The sequence below is a fragment of the Phytophthora infestans genome, genomic scaffold (assembly GCF_000142945.1).
Source record: "Phytophthora infestans T30-4 supercont1.1 genomic scaffold, whole genome shotgun sequence".
Taxonomy (NCBI): Eukaryota; Oomycota; class Peronosporomycetes; order Peronosporales; family Peronosporaceae; genus Phytophthora; species Phytophthora infestans.
This window is the reverse complement of record NW_003303758.1, coordinates 2,761,150-2,778,217: the sequence shown is the minus strand read 5'-3', so window position 1 is coordinate 2,778,217 and position 17,068 is coordinate 2,761,150. Positions and strand designations below refer to the sequence as shown.

Here is a 17,068-nt window from a genome sequence, read left to right as displayed (position 1 = left end):
AACAAGAAATCGTGGAAGTACAGTACTGTACCCATGACTCATGGATATGAGAGGGCTTGGCGAATTGACAGTTAGTTACACAGAGTTGAGTGGCCGAGTTAACAAGATGACTCTCTAAACTATTATCATCTCTAAGGACCCTAGTATGTACAGTACACCAGTTTTCAATCTTGATTCAGCAGTGCTGAATCAGCACCTATGCAGGCCTCACTGAAGACCTGCTCACTCGATGAGCTCAAAAAGGAGCCATGGCGACTGCAGATCCAGGCAGACAACACGGCCGAGCAGCTGCGCAATCTCGTGCTCAAGAATTACCACGTCTTCATCCAGAGCAACCAGTGCGCTGCCATCGTCAAGGATGACGTGCGTGTACTAGATGTCTAGATCCTCTCAAATCTACTCCGCATAACTTCTCACCAACTTCTTACTCTTACGTAGCTAGCGGAGCTCAAGGAGGAGACTACCAAGGTTGAAGAGGCAATCCCAGAGCTTCAGTTATTTTGCACCGAGTTTCAGAAGGAGGTGGCGGACGTTGTCGCCAAGCACGGCGACATCCAGTTTGTCTTCGAGCATTATTTGCAGGTGACAAGTATTTTTATTATTATTGCAGCGTTGGCTATCGCTTACATTTCAATTACCGCAATTATTGCTGTGTCTTGGTCAGTTAACGGAGCTACTGGAGATCCCGCAACTGCTAGACGCATGCATCCACAACGAGCTGTTCGACTCGGCTCTGGACGTGATTCAGTTCGCCAACGAGACATTCCAAGCCGATGAGAGTGCTGAGACTTCGCGCAATGTCGTTATTGACTGTTTGGTGCGTGAGGTGGCCGAGATGACCGGTACCATGCGCGAGAAGCTGCTGCAGAAGCTGCGTGAGGACCTGCAGTTGGCGCTGTGTGTTCGGATCGTTGGGTATCTCCGACGTCTTGACGCTCTGGTTGGAGTAGCAGCTGTGGGCTCATTGGAGTACGAGAAGCAGCTGAAGGAGGAGTTTCTTACGTGCCGAAATGTGTGGTTATCGTCCTTGAGTCGAGGCATTTCGTCGTCCGACCCGTATCAATATGTACGTCCCAGCATATCGTTATAGCAAGTTATGCCTACTGATATTTAGCACTGCTGGTTGCAGATCATCCAAGTCATCGACATTAAGCGGACGAGCTGGTTCGACATGATCACTCAGTACTCCGCGATCTTCGGCAGCGAGGTACGTCCCTGGAATCTCTTAAGTGTTAAGCTCATCAGAGAGTTTTTCTGTGATTCATCATCTTTTTGCTCGTCCATAGAATGTTGATGGCAAGGTGGATCCTCCGCTATGTCGCTGGGCTACAGCGACAGTCGCCAACTTTATCCAGATCCTTATGAAGTACGTTGAGACCTGTCTTCGACCCTACTCTTTGCTAATTGTTTTTTTTGCGGGCAGGCAACTGCCGAAGATCGATGACTTCAGCTCGATTGCGACAATTCTTGAGCAGAGTTTGTTCTTTGGAGGGTCATTGGGTCGTGTCGGTGTGGACTTCCGAGCTGTACTGGTCGTGTATTTCGAAGACCACGTACTAAACCTCATGACAGAATACTGGCGGTCCGCTTGTCGCGAGTTCCAGGAGAACCTCAAGGCGCATTCCTCGGTAGCGTCTTCATTCTCGGCATCGTCTAAGACTCCAATCGTCATTGCATCGTACCGTTCTAATGGCAGTGGCTCCAACTTCCGTTTCGTCTCCCGTTCAACAGCGAACGCTTCCAACGGGGAAGACTACTCGCCGCCACGGTGTCTGATGTCGTTCCCTTTGCTGGCGGAGTTTACCAACGCACTACTCTCGTCGCTGAACGAATTGCGACTGTGTACCATCTCGTCGTTGCAGAATCGATTGGGCAAAAAGTATCAGAGCGCGATCGGCACCATGTTGCTCACCATCGCCGAGTTTATTGAGGAGAACGGGCTGGATCTGCATGCCCTAACTGGAGAAAGTAATGGCGGAGGTACAAATACGACTTCGAGGAATGCAAGGGCAGCTGCACTTACAGACGCCGTTCGAGCGATGAATGAGGTACGGAATACTGAACTTGAGTTGAGAGGATGGCGTGTCATTTTAAGCTGATATTTGCTCGCTCTCACAGGTTATTCGAGCTGAGCTTGTGCCGTATTTGATCAAATGCTTCCATCGCTTGTTCCCCGTGCCATCGGCTGCTGCACTCAGTGCCGCAAACGCTGTGGCGAAAGAAATTGAAGGCTTTGATGAAATCATGCGCGAAGCAGGTCTGCTGATTTCTTTGCCGTCTGACGAGACCGAAGCGACGACAGAGTCTGTCGATGAGTCTTCGCTGGCATTCGCACCAGAGTTTAATGCTAGCGAAGAATTATCGGAGACTGCCACTCTGGAGTCTGGTGTTCCGGTTACCGACACAATCGAGTAAATGCGGAAAAAAAATCCGATCAAATTAGCTTTCTTGACATTATAAGGATGTTAATACTGTAGACGTTGGATACTTGGGATAAAGACACCATTTTGTCAATTTGAGATTCTTAAGTCGTGAAATAGGCCAAGTGCATGTGTTGAATGAATGATTATCACTCTCCTTGAAGCTTAAGCTGTTGGGTTTGACGAGTGCACTAATTAACGTTATCGTGAGGTAGCCAATTGTCGAAAAATCTAGGGGTAAACCTTCCACTTAGCTCTTGACCAGAGCTCAAAACCAAACACAGCACAAAATTGAAAGCCTTCATGGATGGATATACCGGTGTAGCAAGGAAACTTCCTTCAAATACAGCAGAATTGATTGACTATTCTAGCGACAGCACCTCTCTCAATTCGTTTAAACTCTTGCAACATGATGAGCGATGAACCTCCAAGTGAACAGCAAAGACGCCAGCTGCGAGGATCACAAAGTTAATCACTGTAGCCAAAACGATGGGTAGGATCTTGTTTGTATCGAGCGAAACACTCATCTTTAAAGCCAGCGTTAAAGTACTTTTCCTGAAGTTATGAGTGATCTCAATACAGCATGAAGTTTATAAGTTGTTCTTGTTGATGATGGACTGAATATCTAGCGTGGCAGCAATGGTCATCTAGCGACTTTGCGCCAATCGGGGTTGGATCTCTTGGTTAAGGGAAAGCAATGCGCAGTCCGTCATAGGTCATTTCAATGTTCAAGCCCTTTTCCTCGCCCATTTTTGGCAACTCCACGCTGTGCTTGGGGTAGTCGAAATCGTGACTCATTCCCGTAAGCAACGTCCGCTTCGGTTTGAAGGTCGCAATCTCCTCCATCACTTTTTGCAAGTTCATGTGCGTACTATGATACTTATCCAGATACAGCGCGTCAATCAGCAGAAGATCAACGGGAGGTTTGCTGGTGTCATTTAAGAAGCTTCTCGTCTCCTCTGGGATCTCGCTCACATCGGAGATGTAGACGAACCTTGCACCAACTTCGTAGCCGAATTCAAACCCGAACGACGTATATCCAGCGCCATGAATAACGGGGAATGGGAGGAACTTGATGCCACACGCCACGAACGGCTCCCACGGATTGAACGTGTCTATTTGGAGCTTGGCGGTCCATCGGAATGGCTTCGGCACTGTCTCCCCAGGCGGTGGTAAAGGCTCATTGTCAATCAGATACGGGAACTTAGATATGACATCGTGGCTCGTGGGCTCACTGCAGTGCACCTTCATGGCCTCTGGCGGAATTTTGTACAATTCTTTGGTGACTGGATCGACCGTCTCCACCGTAGCCTGAACCTCGCGCAGATCATCCATTCCCAACAGCGCATCTGCGTGGTCGTGCGTCAACACAAGCGAATGGACCGCCGAGACTCCTATTTGAGGAAAGATCCGCAGTGCCGCCTCACGGAAGGTTTTGCCACAGTCGATGAGGACATTTTTGTCGGTGTTGAGGTTCCGCACGAGGAGACTTGGGTTGAGACGGCGGTTCTTGGAGTCGGGGTTGGCGTGCGCTTCGTGACACACAGCGCAGTGCTTGCTCAGCACACATCGCATGGACGGCACCGATGAGGACGGCCCACAACCGAGGACAACCACTTCCATTGTTGCTATTATCCAAAGACAGATATCGAAGAAGGGGGATCTTGCGAAGAAGTGCGTGAAGGTACATAAACTTGTCCGTTTCGAAATGGCTAAAGTTGATCTTGTATGGCAGCAAAACACCATGGCGCTTTAGTCATTGAGATAGCTCTGAGGCGACGGCACAGACACTGGAATTATTATAAAACGGAGCAGACATAGTGTAGACGCTGGTAAAGCAAGCGACACGGACGGTGCCGTAAATGTTTCGCTATATGTAAAGTCGCCAGCTGGAGTTGCTGACAGTTCATTCGTTGAGAACGATTCAAGCATTGCCTTAAAAACAACTTAGGTTCATGAAGGGGCTTTGGTCTCAGCGATATTCAATGCTGCTGTTTGCCACTGGGTCGGTACTTTTGTTTTCACAGTGCTGCAACAAATTTTGTTGAATCTGGTGAGTTTTCTTGTAAATGACCTCTCTCAACAGATTTTTTGAGAGAGGTCATTTAATGTCGGCTCTCATTCTACATACAGTAGGACTGTGTACATGTAAGCTACATGTACTTTGCAGCAAACTTTGCTTCCGAACAGCAGAGTGATACATGTAGCGATTTGTGAATGATCTCGAAATTCTCGAATTGATCCGCCATGGTTGATTTGTGGTTCGGATGAGGCGAGTGCAGTTGTCGACTGACTTGACCTGGGGTGCTTTGTAATTATGAGGGACCGACGAGGACAGTTTATAAATACTGTAAGAACATGTAGACGAACCGCAACGTCCTCCGATAGCTCTCGATTTGAATTCAAATTCGTTTGACACCCCTTCGAATAATAATGAACCCTTTTGCAGCAGGCTATTACTTGAAGTACATGTATTGTGTTATCTGTAGCGAAGAGCTACTGGTGCCTATTATTGTACTCCGGACAAGTGGCTCACAGTGAGCCACTTGGTAGCCATTGCATGCAATTTTCAATATTGAATGAGATGCTGTTGTCGCTTCCGATTGTTATTCACCGAGGAGGCCTTCACATTTTCTACGGATCGACTAGCGCATTGCTTGTCCATGCCAACTCAGATTAAGACTCTACCCCAGCTTCTTCAGCTCCACGTGCTATTGCAAATCTATACCGCTTTGTCCTCATGCCACGTGGAGAGTTGCCCTCAGCTAAGTGCGAATCGACCGCGTGGCGATAAAGCAACTATTAATATAATAGCTCTGCAAGTATGCAATCCTGCCTGCAAGCTCGCCCTACGCAACACGTAACAGCCCTTAGCCGACACCTATGATAAAAACCACCACACGAGTGTTCTCGATCTGTTCGTGTGGGACTGAACACGTACTTCATTAACCTGTTCATGGTAGAGCGTGTGTCGTCCAACAACAACATATCTTCGCACTTACCCGAGCAACAACGACGCGTGGCAAACGCTCACTTGTTTTCAATAAGCGTCCTACAAATTTGCAGTGAATTCTAAGCGGGTTTCTAGAAGACCCGTTTTCTAGAAACCCGCCCCAAGCCACGTCAGCACGGCATTTCTCTTTCCATTTGTATGCTGCCCTGTATTCGAAGCACTTCGATCTTTGACTTCCACGTGCACCTCATGCTTATTAGCATGTCATTATCGTTTTCGCCAACGAGAAGCTAAGCACACAGAGAAGGATGAACCTCTCGAAGATAATCCTCATGGCGGCGGCGGCCTTCGTCGGCGCCGTGGTGGCCGACGACACCAAGGGTCCGCGCGGCCCCGTGATCGGCATTGACCTGGGCACGACGTACTCGTGCGTGGGCATCTACAAGGACCAGAAAGTGGAGATCATCGCGAACGACCAGGGTAACCGTATCACGCCCTCGTATGTCGCTTGGGACTCGAACGACGAGCGTCTGATCGGTGACGGTGCCAAGAACCAGGCCACTATCAACCCGGAGAAGACGCTGTTCGATGTCAAGCGTCTCATTGGCCGCAAGTACAACGACAAGTCGGTGCAGGCTGACAAGAAGCTGCTGCCGTACGAGCTTGTAAACAAGGACGGCAAGCCTTTCATTGAAGTGGAAGTTAAGGGCGAGAAGCGCCAGTTCGCTCCCGAAGAGGTGTCGGCCATGGTGCTCACCAAGATGAAGCAGATCTCGGAGGGCTACATCGGTCGCGAGGTGTTCGACGCCGTTGTGACGGTGCCCGCTTACTTCAACGACGCCCAGCGTCAGGCTACCAAGGACGCCGGTACTATTGCTGGTCTTACGGTCCAGCGTATCATTAACGAGCCCACGGCTGCTGCCATTGCCTACGGTATTGATAAGAAGGCACAGGGCGAGAAGAACGTGTTGGTGTTCGACCTGGGCGGCGGTACCTTCGATGTGACGCTGCTGGCCATTGACGGCGGTGTGTTCGAGGTGCTGGCCACCAACGGAGACACTCACTTGGGTGGCGAGGACTTCGACCAGCGTATCATGCAGTACTTCATCAAGAAGTGGAAGAAGGACAAGAAGATCGACGTGGCTTCGGACAAGCGTGCTCTGCAGAAGCTCCGTCGTGAGGCTGAGCGTGTCAAGCGTGCTCTGTCTGCTCAGGCTCAGGCTCGTCTTGAGATTGAGTCTCTTCTGGACGGTGAGGACTTCACTGAGTCTCTGAGCCGTGCTCGTTTCGAGAAGCTTAACGAGGACTTGTTCAAGAAGACCTTGGGCCCTGTGGAGAAGGTGATGAAGGACGCTGACCTCAAGAAGTCGGAGGTCGACGAGATCGTGCTGGTCGGTGGCTCTACGCGTATCCCCAAGGTGCAGCAGCTGATCAAGGACTACTTCAACGGCAAGGAGCCTTCGCGGGGTGTGAACCCCGACGAGGCTGTCGCTTACGGTGCTGCTGTCCAGGGCGGTATCTTGGGTGGCGAGCAGGACGACCTGACCAAGGACGTGCTTCTTATTGATGTGGTGCCTCTGTCCCAGGGTATTGAGACTGTGGGTGGCGTCATGACCAAGCTTATCAACCGTAACACTGTCATCCCGACCAAGAAGTCGCAGACCTTCTCCACGTACCAGGACAACCAGCCTGCTGTGTTGATCCAGGTGTTTGAGGGTGAGCGTGCTATGACCAAGGACAACCGTCTTCTTGGCAAGTTCGAGCTCACGGGTTTGCCCCCTGCCCCGCGTGGTGTGCCCCAGATTGAAGTGACGTTCGAGATTGACGCTAACGGTATCCTGCAAGTGTCTGCTGAGGACAAGGGCACGGGCAAGGCCGAGACGATCACGATCACTGCCGAGAAGGGCCGTCTGTCCCAGGAAGAGATCGACCGCATGGTCCAGGAGGCCGCTGAGTTCGCTGACGAGGACAAGAGGGTCAAGGACCGTATCGATGGCCGCAACGGCCTCGAGGGATACCTGTACAGCCTGAAGAACAACGTCGAGGAGAAGCTCGAGGACAAGATCGACGAGGACGACAAGGACACGGTGCTCACTGCTGTGCAGGACGCCATGGACTGGTTGGAGGACAACCAGGAGGCCGACAAGGAGGACTTCGAGGCCAAGCAGAAGGAGGTCGAGAAGCTCGTCAACCCCATCATGTCCAAGGTCTACCAGGGCGGCGCTGCCCCGGAGGAGGACGACGAGGACGACGACGACGACGAGCACGACGAGCTGTAGACGCACACACCCGGATCGCAGAATGCATTTGGAAAAGTTTGTTGTCTCGTTATTTCTTAAGTACAAGGTGATTTTTCCTTACATTTTTGCAACTCGTTTGCTCCGGTTGATGCAACTTTTGTTGTTGCCGGCCGCCCGTTGTCGGTAGTGTGGTGAAATATCAGCAACTTTTAACTTGATGACTGGTCGTGGGGTTCGACTTCGGTGCGGGCGGAGACCCAGATGGACGAGTGGCCGGCAACGATCTCACGACGAACGCAGCACCCAAGCAGCGATAAGTGTTGGACAGGAGATGATGTACGGGGCATGCGTGCGCGCCACCGAAGTCACAGTAAAGGCAACGGAAGCCGAAGTCAGGCCCCGGTCGAAAGACCCACGCGGACACTCGTGGTCGTCTCCACTGCTACACATGACCCGCTAGGTGTACCGTACAACATAGCTCAACTGGTCTTGACATCGATGATGGATGCTGACAGTGGGCATGGAATTGCAGAAGTCGACACTGTCCGACAGTAAGCTATCGGAGACTACGAGAACCCACCCAACCACTTGACTTCTAAGGAGAAAGGCATGAAGATTCGAGGCCGTCTAAAGTTTGGATTCAAAGGCAACAATGTGATTACTGGCAATGAGAGTTCAGAAACACCGAGACAACTTCAACAAATATCATCGAAATAATTACTCTGGGGACCAACTCCGAAAAAGGTGTTGCTTAGAGCTTGCGTACAAGTCAGACACTCTGCATCAAGCCAGCAAGAGCGCCAGGCATCCGGTGCCGTCGACAACGGAGCACCTCTCCTGCTCCGATGGACGTCGCTACAGCTTACGGAGCTCTTCGACATGAAAGGAAATGGCTGCATCAACATTGTGCTCGGTGGTTTTGCCGTCCTCACTTTTCAATTCACAACGCCGACGACACCAACCACGTGGCTCAGTACGCAAACCAGCATAACCAGCCTCAATGACAGACAGCTACTTGGGTAGCAGTTGTCGAGGCAGCATCCGTAGCTGCGACTTCCAGAGTCGTAACAACAGCGCAGCGTCGCCTGTGTCGGCTCGCAACGCTCTGCTGTCTGCGTCGTCTATCAACGCGCTCGTGACCGACCGCGAGCTGTTCACCACAGCGGCGAGTGTCGTACCCAAGCTTCGATCTGTTGTAGAACACCGAAAGGACATGTTCCGCACCAGTAGTGTGTGGCAAATGGCACCGTCAGACAGACAGCAACCGCCGTGTTGGGTCGTTAAGAAGAAGCAGCACGGCGCTGAGATCAGTGAGTTCGATCGAGCCAAACTTTCGTCGGTAAGAAGCACGGAAGGCCCCAACTGGTTTCGAGGATCGACGCGAGTCGCCGACACGCGCCACTCCATGATCGAGTCCCGCGGCTCCATCTACACGCGCAATGCGTTCCTCGGAGAGCACACTCAGTCCGAAATTCGAGCGAGAGAGCTGCTACAATGGCCACTAAATGATCTCAACGTCACCTACGCTGCATCAGCTCAAGTCACACTGAACTGCAGACTAGGGGAAGCGATGACGATGCTGTTCAGCCGCGAGACACTACAGTTCGATGCAAGCATGGACGCTCTATTCGGTGCCAGGAAGTACAAGAGCGGTGATCTACTGGTCTCACGCGAGTTCCGCAAGAATCTCGCGATGGATTTCGGAGACGACAGCTCGCCTTGTTGGGAAGACGAAGACCTGAACGATCTGTGTCAACCTGGCTGGGTTGCGCTGCAATCCGTGGTGCTACGTTCGCGTCGATCTTTGAACCCAATGGCAGCAGCTAAGCACACGAGTCGTCGCCAGAGACTTTGCTTTGCGGCGTATTCGCAGCTCTGTCCTGATGCTAACGAGGCGTTCTACACCATGAAGACTCTACCCAAGCCTATGCACGATAAGTTCACTGGCTGTAGAGACCAGCGTGCGTCAGAGCAGGCGCTTCGAGGCGATATGGACCACATTGCTGCCGGCTATCACCTCATGAGCTCGTACAGCGACTTGAATGGGCATCAGACACGGATCACGATGACTGCGTACGTCTACAGTCCAGCCACCGATCCATCACGGGTGCGTCCGAGGTTCTGGGCTAAAGGCCAGCCTGGTGTTGGCTCGGTTTCCTCTCGACGACACTATGCAGTACCGACAGCCAATGCTGAAGCCAAGTACGTCGTGAATACCCTAGCTGCAGCGACAACGTCATTTGAGCAGCTCGTGCGTCGTCGTCGGTTGGGGTACCAGCCATTCCTCCACATGCCTGCAGTCCACCACACAACCCAGGACAATCGATGCAGCGTGTGTCGAAAGAACTTTGGACTGTTACGCTCTCAGCGGTACTGCCAGCTCTGTGCACAGCGTGTCTGCCGCGAATGTTCGAGAAAGTTTGACGTGGAGCCAGTAGCACGCAGTGTGCGACGCAATCGAATTTGTTTCGCTTGTGTGGCCAACGTGGATGCCAGCGTGTTCCAACAAGAAAACCCGCTGCTAAACACATCGCTTCCTAGAGCTTCGATTGCAGAAGCCAGGACGAATAACCGAGAGGACGAAGAAGAAATAGGTGCGAAGATTTCCACCGCCTTCTACAATATCCTGCTCAACAACGACCACTCTCGTACATCACAATCAACCCAGAAGGCATCAACTTCACAGGCGTACGAGGCACAAATGCACCGACTGGACCGCAGCAGCAGTGCAGCTACCGTTTCGACGTCATTTTCATCCACACCTGGACGGCAACTGGCCGACGCACTGTTTTCAAGTGACCCCCTGACCAGGGCGCGGGCATTGGAAGTTGTGCGCCAAGTGGTGAAGCAGGTGACATCCGATTCGGCACCAACGAACTCAAATTCTACAGTTTCGTCCTCTTCGACGTTGAACCCGTCGATTCCGGTGTTTCATTCGCAGTATCCGGACAGGAAAATGGTGGATAAGTATCTGGAGGCTCGTCTGCATCTATCGAGTATATCGCTCAGTGGCGAGCCTACAGTCGCATACAGCAGCAGCGACGCTTCTCGCAGTCAATCAAGTTCGTTCTACAACCTCCAAGAAGTGACACAGCGTCGACGATGTAGTACTAGCGGTCAATGCTCATCGTCGTTCGTCCGACCTACGGTCCTGCCGCGACCATGGACCACGGCGACGAATCTGGAGACGGAGCTTGACTTGGACGATGACCTGAACTCGGCAGCGCTGGATTCAGTCTGCGAGGTTGCTGCCATCCGCATGCGTTGTTCAATCGCGTACATTGTGGCGATTAACGCCATGAACTCCCACGCTCAGCGCATTGTGGGATCTTCCGGTGCTCCGCGTCCATGGACCGAAGAGATGACGGTTTGTCCGTTCCCTCTCGTAGCTAATGGCAAGCCTTTCGTGATTAAAGATCCTGCGCGTGACGCACAGCTACGTCATCTGCGACTTGTTCGCGACATCGGCGTGCGCTTCTTCGCTGGTTTCCCCATCAAATCACCTGACGGCGTTGTTGTTGCCTGTTTGTGCACAGTAGACGCCAAAGCCCGCGAAAAGATCTCGCTGGAGGACCTCAAGGCCATGCACGCGCTGTCTAAGCTCGCCTCCGACCTGTTCGAGGAGGAGGTGAACCCATACACGCCGCGGAATAATGCTCGTTGATGAGTGACTTCAACTTCAACATTTTGTTACTTTATGCTTACTTAATCACCACTTCAATTTTTCCACTTGAAATTTCAGTATCAGTTCAGTTTATGACAACGAGAGGTTAACCATGCGCATGCGTCTTCTTACGCGCGCGCCGGTACGTTCAAAGGCGACGCCGACGTCGGCAGTGCAGCATCTTCCACCTCCCAAGCCAAAAGAAGCGTCGTACAGCAATGGAACGGGTTGGGTGGGCTTTGTGACGACGGCGGCGGCCTTGGGGGTCGCTATCCTGATGCATCGAGATGCGCCAAGCAGCGACGTCGAATGTGGGTCAAGGAGTGAATCCTGGTGGGCAAGCCCTAAGCTGGAGCAACGAGGACACTATACGCTGCTAAAAGAGCTTGGTCGAGGAGGTTTGGATGCTTTCTGGAAGAGTTTGCTAAAGGAAAGGCTTTTAATTTCTATTTGAGTGTGAAGGATTTTCCATTGTGCGTCTTGCGTTCGACACAGAGACTAAACAGGTTGGCAACACTACATGTAGTAAATGAGCTCGTGTGACGACAGTATCTGATGAGTTTTGCTTATTGATTCGTAGATGCTGGCCGCAAAGATTTTTGATCCGAAAAGCTCGTCGATGGAGACGATTCAGGCCGAGGTGCAGGTTTATTGTGGATAAATGACATTCTGGGTGCATGCTTTAAATAGTATTTGTTTTTCCTTACTGCAGATTGATATTCTGCGGTATCTTGGCGTGCACCGAAACATTGTGTCGCTGCACGATGTCCTGTATCTGAAGGATGAAACTGTTATGCTGACGGATTTGGTTGAAGGAGGAGAGCTTTTTGACTACATTGTCGATATGGTGCGGTTGGGTAGTATTGTTTTTCGTGCTTAGAACTGGACAACTCGCTGACTAACATGATCATGTGTTGTGAAACTAGGGATCTGTTTCAGAGCAAGACGCTGCTCATCTACTGCATGATGTCTGTCAGGCTCTAGACTACGTGCACTCCCGTGGTGTCTGGTAGGCTTTCACGCTGCATGAATGGCGTCATATTGAGTTGTTACACGGGTTGAAACTGCATTTCGTAGCCACCGCGATCTAAAGCCAGAGAATGTTTTGCTGTCAGATCGCTCTGCCAAGGCGAACGTCAAACTAGCGGTGAGTGAGTTTCCTTTTGCGGCATCTGTAGGAGAAATCATTGACTTACTCTCGCAACGTTAGGACTTTGGATTGAGTCGGCGACAACGACAGGGAGACCAGATAGTGGAATGGGACAGTGTAAGCATGCACTAAAGTTCTGACGGCTTAAGTTGGCGACTTACTTTGTTTTTGTGTAGCGCGTATTGGGCTCCTGAGATCATAAAACGCCAGCCTCAAGACTTCGGCGTTGACATGTGGGCTTTCGGCGTTCTCGTATGAAAGCTTTACTCTGGTTTCCACCATCTTGTTGCAGGAAAACTTACCACGTCGCTTTTGATCCTGCTCCAGGCCTATATCACCCTCACAGGAGTGCACCCATATGACCCACGAGGTGACAAGTCGGACGCGGAAATCGTAAAGGAGATCGCAAATGGAAATTACGACGGTAAAGTCCATTGCCTCTTGGTTTGGATTGGAATTTTACCCTTACGTATTGTGTGGCGACTGTTTTTATGCAGTGGAGAACAATTGGTACAAGAATCTGACTGCAGAAGCGAAGGATTTCTTGACGCGATTATTAGATTCCGACCCTGCCAAACGGTTAACTGCCAAGCAGGCACTGCAGCATTCATGGCTGAGTGGCATCACGACGTCTGCGGAGCCCCTCGACAGCTGCTACACCCAGCGACTACAATCGTATCAGCGCTTGCAGCAACTTCGAGCCAACATTTTGGCAGTCGTCATGGGTGTGCAGCACGCGAAACTGGGTAAAACTTCTGATGCCGATGAAAAGCGACTCACGTCTCGCCGCACAGCGACCGTGAATATGGACATGTTCAAGGAGACGTTTTCTCTTTTCGACAAAGACGAATCAGGCTGCATCGACCAAGAGGAGCTGAAGGGCATGCTCTTAGCACTGGGACAGCAGCTTTCAAGGTTTGGCTCTCGCTCTTAATGTTAGTACTGTAACACACCTGTGCTAACTCTCTGTTGGCTGATTGAAGTTCTGAAATTGATGAGATCATGCACCAAGCAGACACTGACGGTGATGGGAAGATTTCGTTCACTGAGTTTGTTAGTATGATGAACGACCGACTATTCCGTCGGTACGAACACGATCTCGGTTTTCGTCGATGTTTGCCACTAATGAAACTGACGTTTATCCATTGTAGCGGGGATCTGACGACTGGAGATCTCAAAGCAGCTTTCGATGTACGTATTGCAATTATCAGTGGCGATATCCTCACTCACTGCAACGTGGTGTGTTGTGTAGACCTTTGATGTGAATCATGACGGATTTATCTCCAGTAGCGAACTCGAGCACATCCTCCATGTGCTTGGCAATAAGCACATCAACAACGAGGAAACCTGCAAAATTATCCAAGCGGCAGACAAGAACGAGGACGGGAAGATCGACTACGATGAGTTCTGTGCCTTGATGCAGCAGCAACAACAGCACACGAAGAGCTAAACCATTGCTCAGTGCTTACTTCACGAAACAAAATGTGGCGATCCACTCTGCGAGGGTGAATTTGCAGCGGCATGTGAAGTAGCTGAGCTGTTCCGACGGCTTAAATGACCTATTTGAGTTGCTAAGAAATGTACTGAATCAAACGAACAAGTTGAAGCTAACATCGAATTTAACACAGCGATTGGCAGTTCTTACTGCGTCAACAGTGAGCCACCGAGTTGTTTTGCGCAATTTTACCGATTCGTTATCGGATACGCCCTGTAAATATTGCACACATTTGGACAACAACCGCCTTCCCAAACGTCAGCGAGAACGTATGCTAGTCAGCGGTGCTGCTCGTGTCCACGTCGACTCGACACTTCTCCCTCGCCATGCGATGTCGGACAGATGCTTAGCTTGACGCTGTGCTAAACCGTGGTGTATTGAAGCGAAAACGACGGTTGTAGCACGTTTTTCACTCAAAAATTACGGAACCATGTCTTCGAAATCCTATATCTTCAATGTATAGCATTCTATCACCTATCTCAGTTAAGTTATGTAAGAAAACCCTGCCTCAGATTGACAGTTATTTCTGATATACTCGAATAAGCAGGTATCCAGTTTCTCGAACTTGAAAAAAGCGTAAGGACGACAGAACCTCCTTACTAAACGCAAGTGGCTCTCCACAATACGTTACACCGTGCAGGAGTCAGAAGATGGAGGCGTCGGCTACCGCTGCGTCGCCCGTGAAGCTACACGCGGAGTCAACTCGTGCTACTGAAGAGCCCACAGCAGCCGCGATAAGCCCTTCCACCCCCACCGAGAACGACGTGGTTGAGGTGGAAACGGAGAAGAGTCCCGTTGCAGCGCAGCTGGAGCTAAAACCACACGAGGACGGCGCCGAGTCCGACAAGGCGCGGACAGACAGCGACGACGAAGACGAGGAGCCGCCACTGAAGCAGCAGCAGGATGTAGTAGCACCCGCTCAGGAGCCCACGACACCCGTGGACGCCCCAAAGACTCCAGCTGAAGAGCCAACAACCCCCACAGGAACACACTCAGAGCCCACAACGCCCGTGGAGACCTACTCAGAGCCAACGACACCTGTAGATCAACCCCCTGAGCATACATTCGGAGAAGATGTAAAGGAAAAGGAGCTGATTGTACAGGATGCGGTTTCGGATTCCCCGCCGTCGCCATCCTCGTCTACTGTTGGCATTGAACAAGTGGAAAAACTACAGATGCAGGTTCATGAAGTTGAGCTAAAAGTACAGGACGACGAGGTTTGTGGCCACGAGGTGGAGCTAGTGATCCCGTCGCCAAAACGTCCGTCTCCGCTGAACTTAGTGCATCACGATATTATCGACGAGGCGAGTGACAGCGATGATCAGGAAGGAGCTGCTGGAGGTGAAGACGACGACGAAGGAGCCGATCTAGGCACACCTTTGGGCTACGGCGGTGCTGCGGACTTTGGTGAAGGTCAAGACGAGTTCACTTCTCATCGCTTCTTGGGCCCGAGCGTGGCTTCCGACCCGTCGTCACTTCGTGCGTTGCACAGCTTACGTCGCGTTTCTCTTCATAATAAACCTCCGCGCTTCGTTAGCGAGGCAACAGTGGCCGTAGCGAGCTCAGGAAGTGTAACAAGCAGCGGCGAGTCGTCAGGACGGAACTCGTCAAGTGCCAGCGCGATCCACGCTCCAGACCTCAAGTCTGGACTGCGCTCGCAGTCTGAAGTAGACTTTGTGGAGCACCCTCTCAACACATACACGTTGACGTTTACAGAGCCAGTATTGGGCTTCAACACGAACGTGGTTGTGTCGTTGGAGAACGAGCTATTGGTCGAAGTCGAGAGTGTGGAGAAAGAGAGCCCTGCACAACGTGGTGGAGTGGTAGTAGGCGACTATCTTATCAGTGTGAACAGCCAGCACATTGAGCCACACATGACGAAGGAGCAAGTGCTTGAGATCATTCAGACGTCGACAGTGCCGCGTACTCTCGTGTTCCAGAGAGACGTACATGACAAAGAAGGCGCGCAGTCGAAAAGCCTGCCGGATAAGAAACACTCGCCTGGAAAGCCACTTATGGGACGTCTTGGAGCTGCTATGAGTCAGGGAGCGTCCATTATTGGCTCCAAGTGGAAGCGCAAGAAAACAATCGTGCATCAGAACTCGTTCTGTGATGGCTGTGGCATGGACCCGGTTGTGGGGGCGCTTTGGACGTGCAGTGTATGCTCAAATTACAACTTGTGCAACGAGTGCTACGACTTGGGTACACATGGCATGGAGAATACGGAGCAGATGCAGGCGCTGAGCGAGGCCATCGTGCAGTATAAATTACAGAAGAAGTGCAAGCACTTCACACAGGAGTTTCTCCTGTCACTTCGCCGCGATATTTGTAAGGGACGACCTGATAAGTTTGAGTATTTGGGCGAATGGATTGCTAATATTGTAGTCGGAACGGCTGCGGCCAAGATCACAGTACGTGGCATCGAGATCCCGTCTCTTCCGCCCACGGCTCGACAGCGATTCGTGTCGTATTTGATGCCGCTGGTGTCGAACAGAACCGACATTGAGGTGAATATCGAGTGGTTGCCGGACGAAGCGGACCAAATCAACGCCGCGTGTCGTGCGAGTGTAGATCGAATGAGTGCAGGCGCATTTGGGAGTGGAGATGAAGAAGAACACGATGGACCTATCGAGAACTTAGAGAAGTTGCGCATCTGGATCTCTGACAAGAAGACGCGAACAACGTCGCCATTTGCGTGAGAGAGGTCCGCGAAGGTATTTGCATGTGGTGATGTGGGAAACAAAGAGAAAAGGCAGGCGTGTTGAGAATAATGGGGGCTCCAGGCAGGACGCATTTAAGTCCCTTATCAAGTCCTACCTAGCGAGCGTAACACTCCGTCAATAATTAATTAGAGAGCCTTGCAGGGGGTCCGAAAATGATATTGTTATTTATCGTAGTAGCATCTTCACGATAAATTATCGCGAAGCTAGCTTGTATGTTGGCAATACGTTATGATGCTTTAGCTAGAAGACCAATAAATAATTGAGTTACTGCTGCAATAACCAAGGTTTATTGAATCAATAACAGGTATCTACGCTCGAGTTGCTGTGTCAAGTGTTTGTGCGTCCCAGTAACCAGCATTTTCGCGCAGGAAGAGAATCATTTCTAAAGTGGGAAGTGAGAGAAAAGAAAATGAGTCTGCTGAG

The 17,068-nt window shown here is 51.1% G+C and overlaps 6 protein-coding genes across 6 annotated transcripts; 5 read left to right on the top strand and 1 right to left on the bottom strand.

The window, feature by feature from the left end:
• Positions 1-178: 178 nt before the first annotated feature.
• On the top strand, positions 179-2,415 carry PITG_00529 (conserved oligomeric Golgi complex subunit 8, putative; the record flags this gene model as incomplete). The annotated part of the gene is made up of 7 exons (XM_002909074.1): positions 179-363; positions 439-582; positions 665-1,066; positions 1,130-1,207; positions 1,287-1,366; positions 1,424-2,048; positions 2,119-2,415. The coding sequence occupies 7 exons, from the start codon at positions 199-201 to the stop codon at positions 2,413-2,415; spliced, it is 1,791 nt and encodes a 596-aa protein (XP_002909120.1).
• Positions 2,416-2,954: 539 nt separating this feature from the next.
• PITG_00528 (uncharacterized protein) lies at positions 2,955-4,043 on the bottom strand (the record flags this gene model as incomplete). Its single annotated transcript, XM_002909073.1, has 1 exon — positions 2,955-4,043. The coding sequence occupies one exon, from the start codon at positions 4,041-4,043 to the stop codon at positions 3,105-3,107; it is 939 nt and encodes a 312-aa protein (XP_002909119.1).
• A 1,608-nt stretch (positions 4,044-5,651) lies between these two features.
• PITG_00527 (luminal-binding protein 3 precursor) lies at positions 5,652-7,739 on the top strand (the record flags this gene model as incomplete). The annotated part of the gene is made up of 1 exon (XM_002909072.1): positions 5,652-7,739. One exon carries the CDS (start codon positions 5,682-5,684, stop codon positions 7,650-7,652), a length of 1,971 nt encoding a protein of 656 aa, XP_002909118.1.
• Positions 7,740-7,958: 219 nt separating this feature from the next.
• PITG_00526 (uncharacterized protein) lies at positions 7,959-11,349 on the top strand (the record flags this gene model as incomplete). The annotated part of the gene is made up of 3 exons (XM_002909071.1): positions 7,959-8,164; positions 8,369-8,586; positions 8,621-11,349. 3 exons carry the CDS (start codon positions 7,959-7,961, stop codon positions 11,275-11,277), a joined length of 3,081 nt encoding a protein of 1,026 aa, XP_002909117.1.
• Positions 11,350-11,395: 46 nt separating this feature from the next.
• Positions 11,396-13,877, top strand: PITG_00525 (protein kinase, putative; the record flags this gene model as incomplete). Its single annotated transcript, XM_002909070.1, has 11 exons — positions 11,396-11,675; positions 11,740-11,783; positions 11,858-11,917; positions 11,990-12,124; positions 12,204-12,286; positions 12,604-12,679; positions 12,755-12,851; positions 12,925-13,342; positions 13,411-13,512; positions 13,579-13,618; positions 13,680-13,877. The coding sequence occupies 11 exons, from the start codon at positions 11,396-11,398 to the stop codon at positions 13,875-13,877; spliced, it is 1,533 nt and encodes a 510-aa protein (XP_002909116.1).
• A 695-nt stretch (positions 13,878-14,572) lies between these two features.
• Positions 14,573-16,621, top strand: PITG_00524 (uncharacterized protein; the record flags this gene model as incomplete). The annotated part of the gene is made up of 1 exon (XM_002909069.1): positions 14,573-16,621. One exon carries the CDS (start codon positions 14,573-14,575, stop codon positions 16,619-16,621), a length of 2,049 nt encoding a protein of 682 aa, XP_002909115.1.
• Between the last annotated feature and the right edge of the window lie 447 nt (positions 16,622-17,068).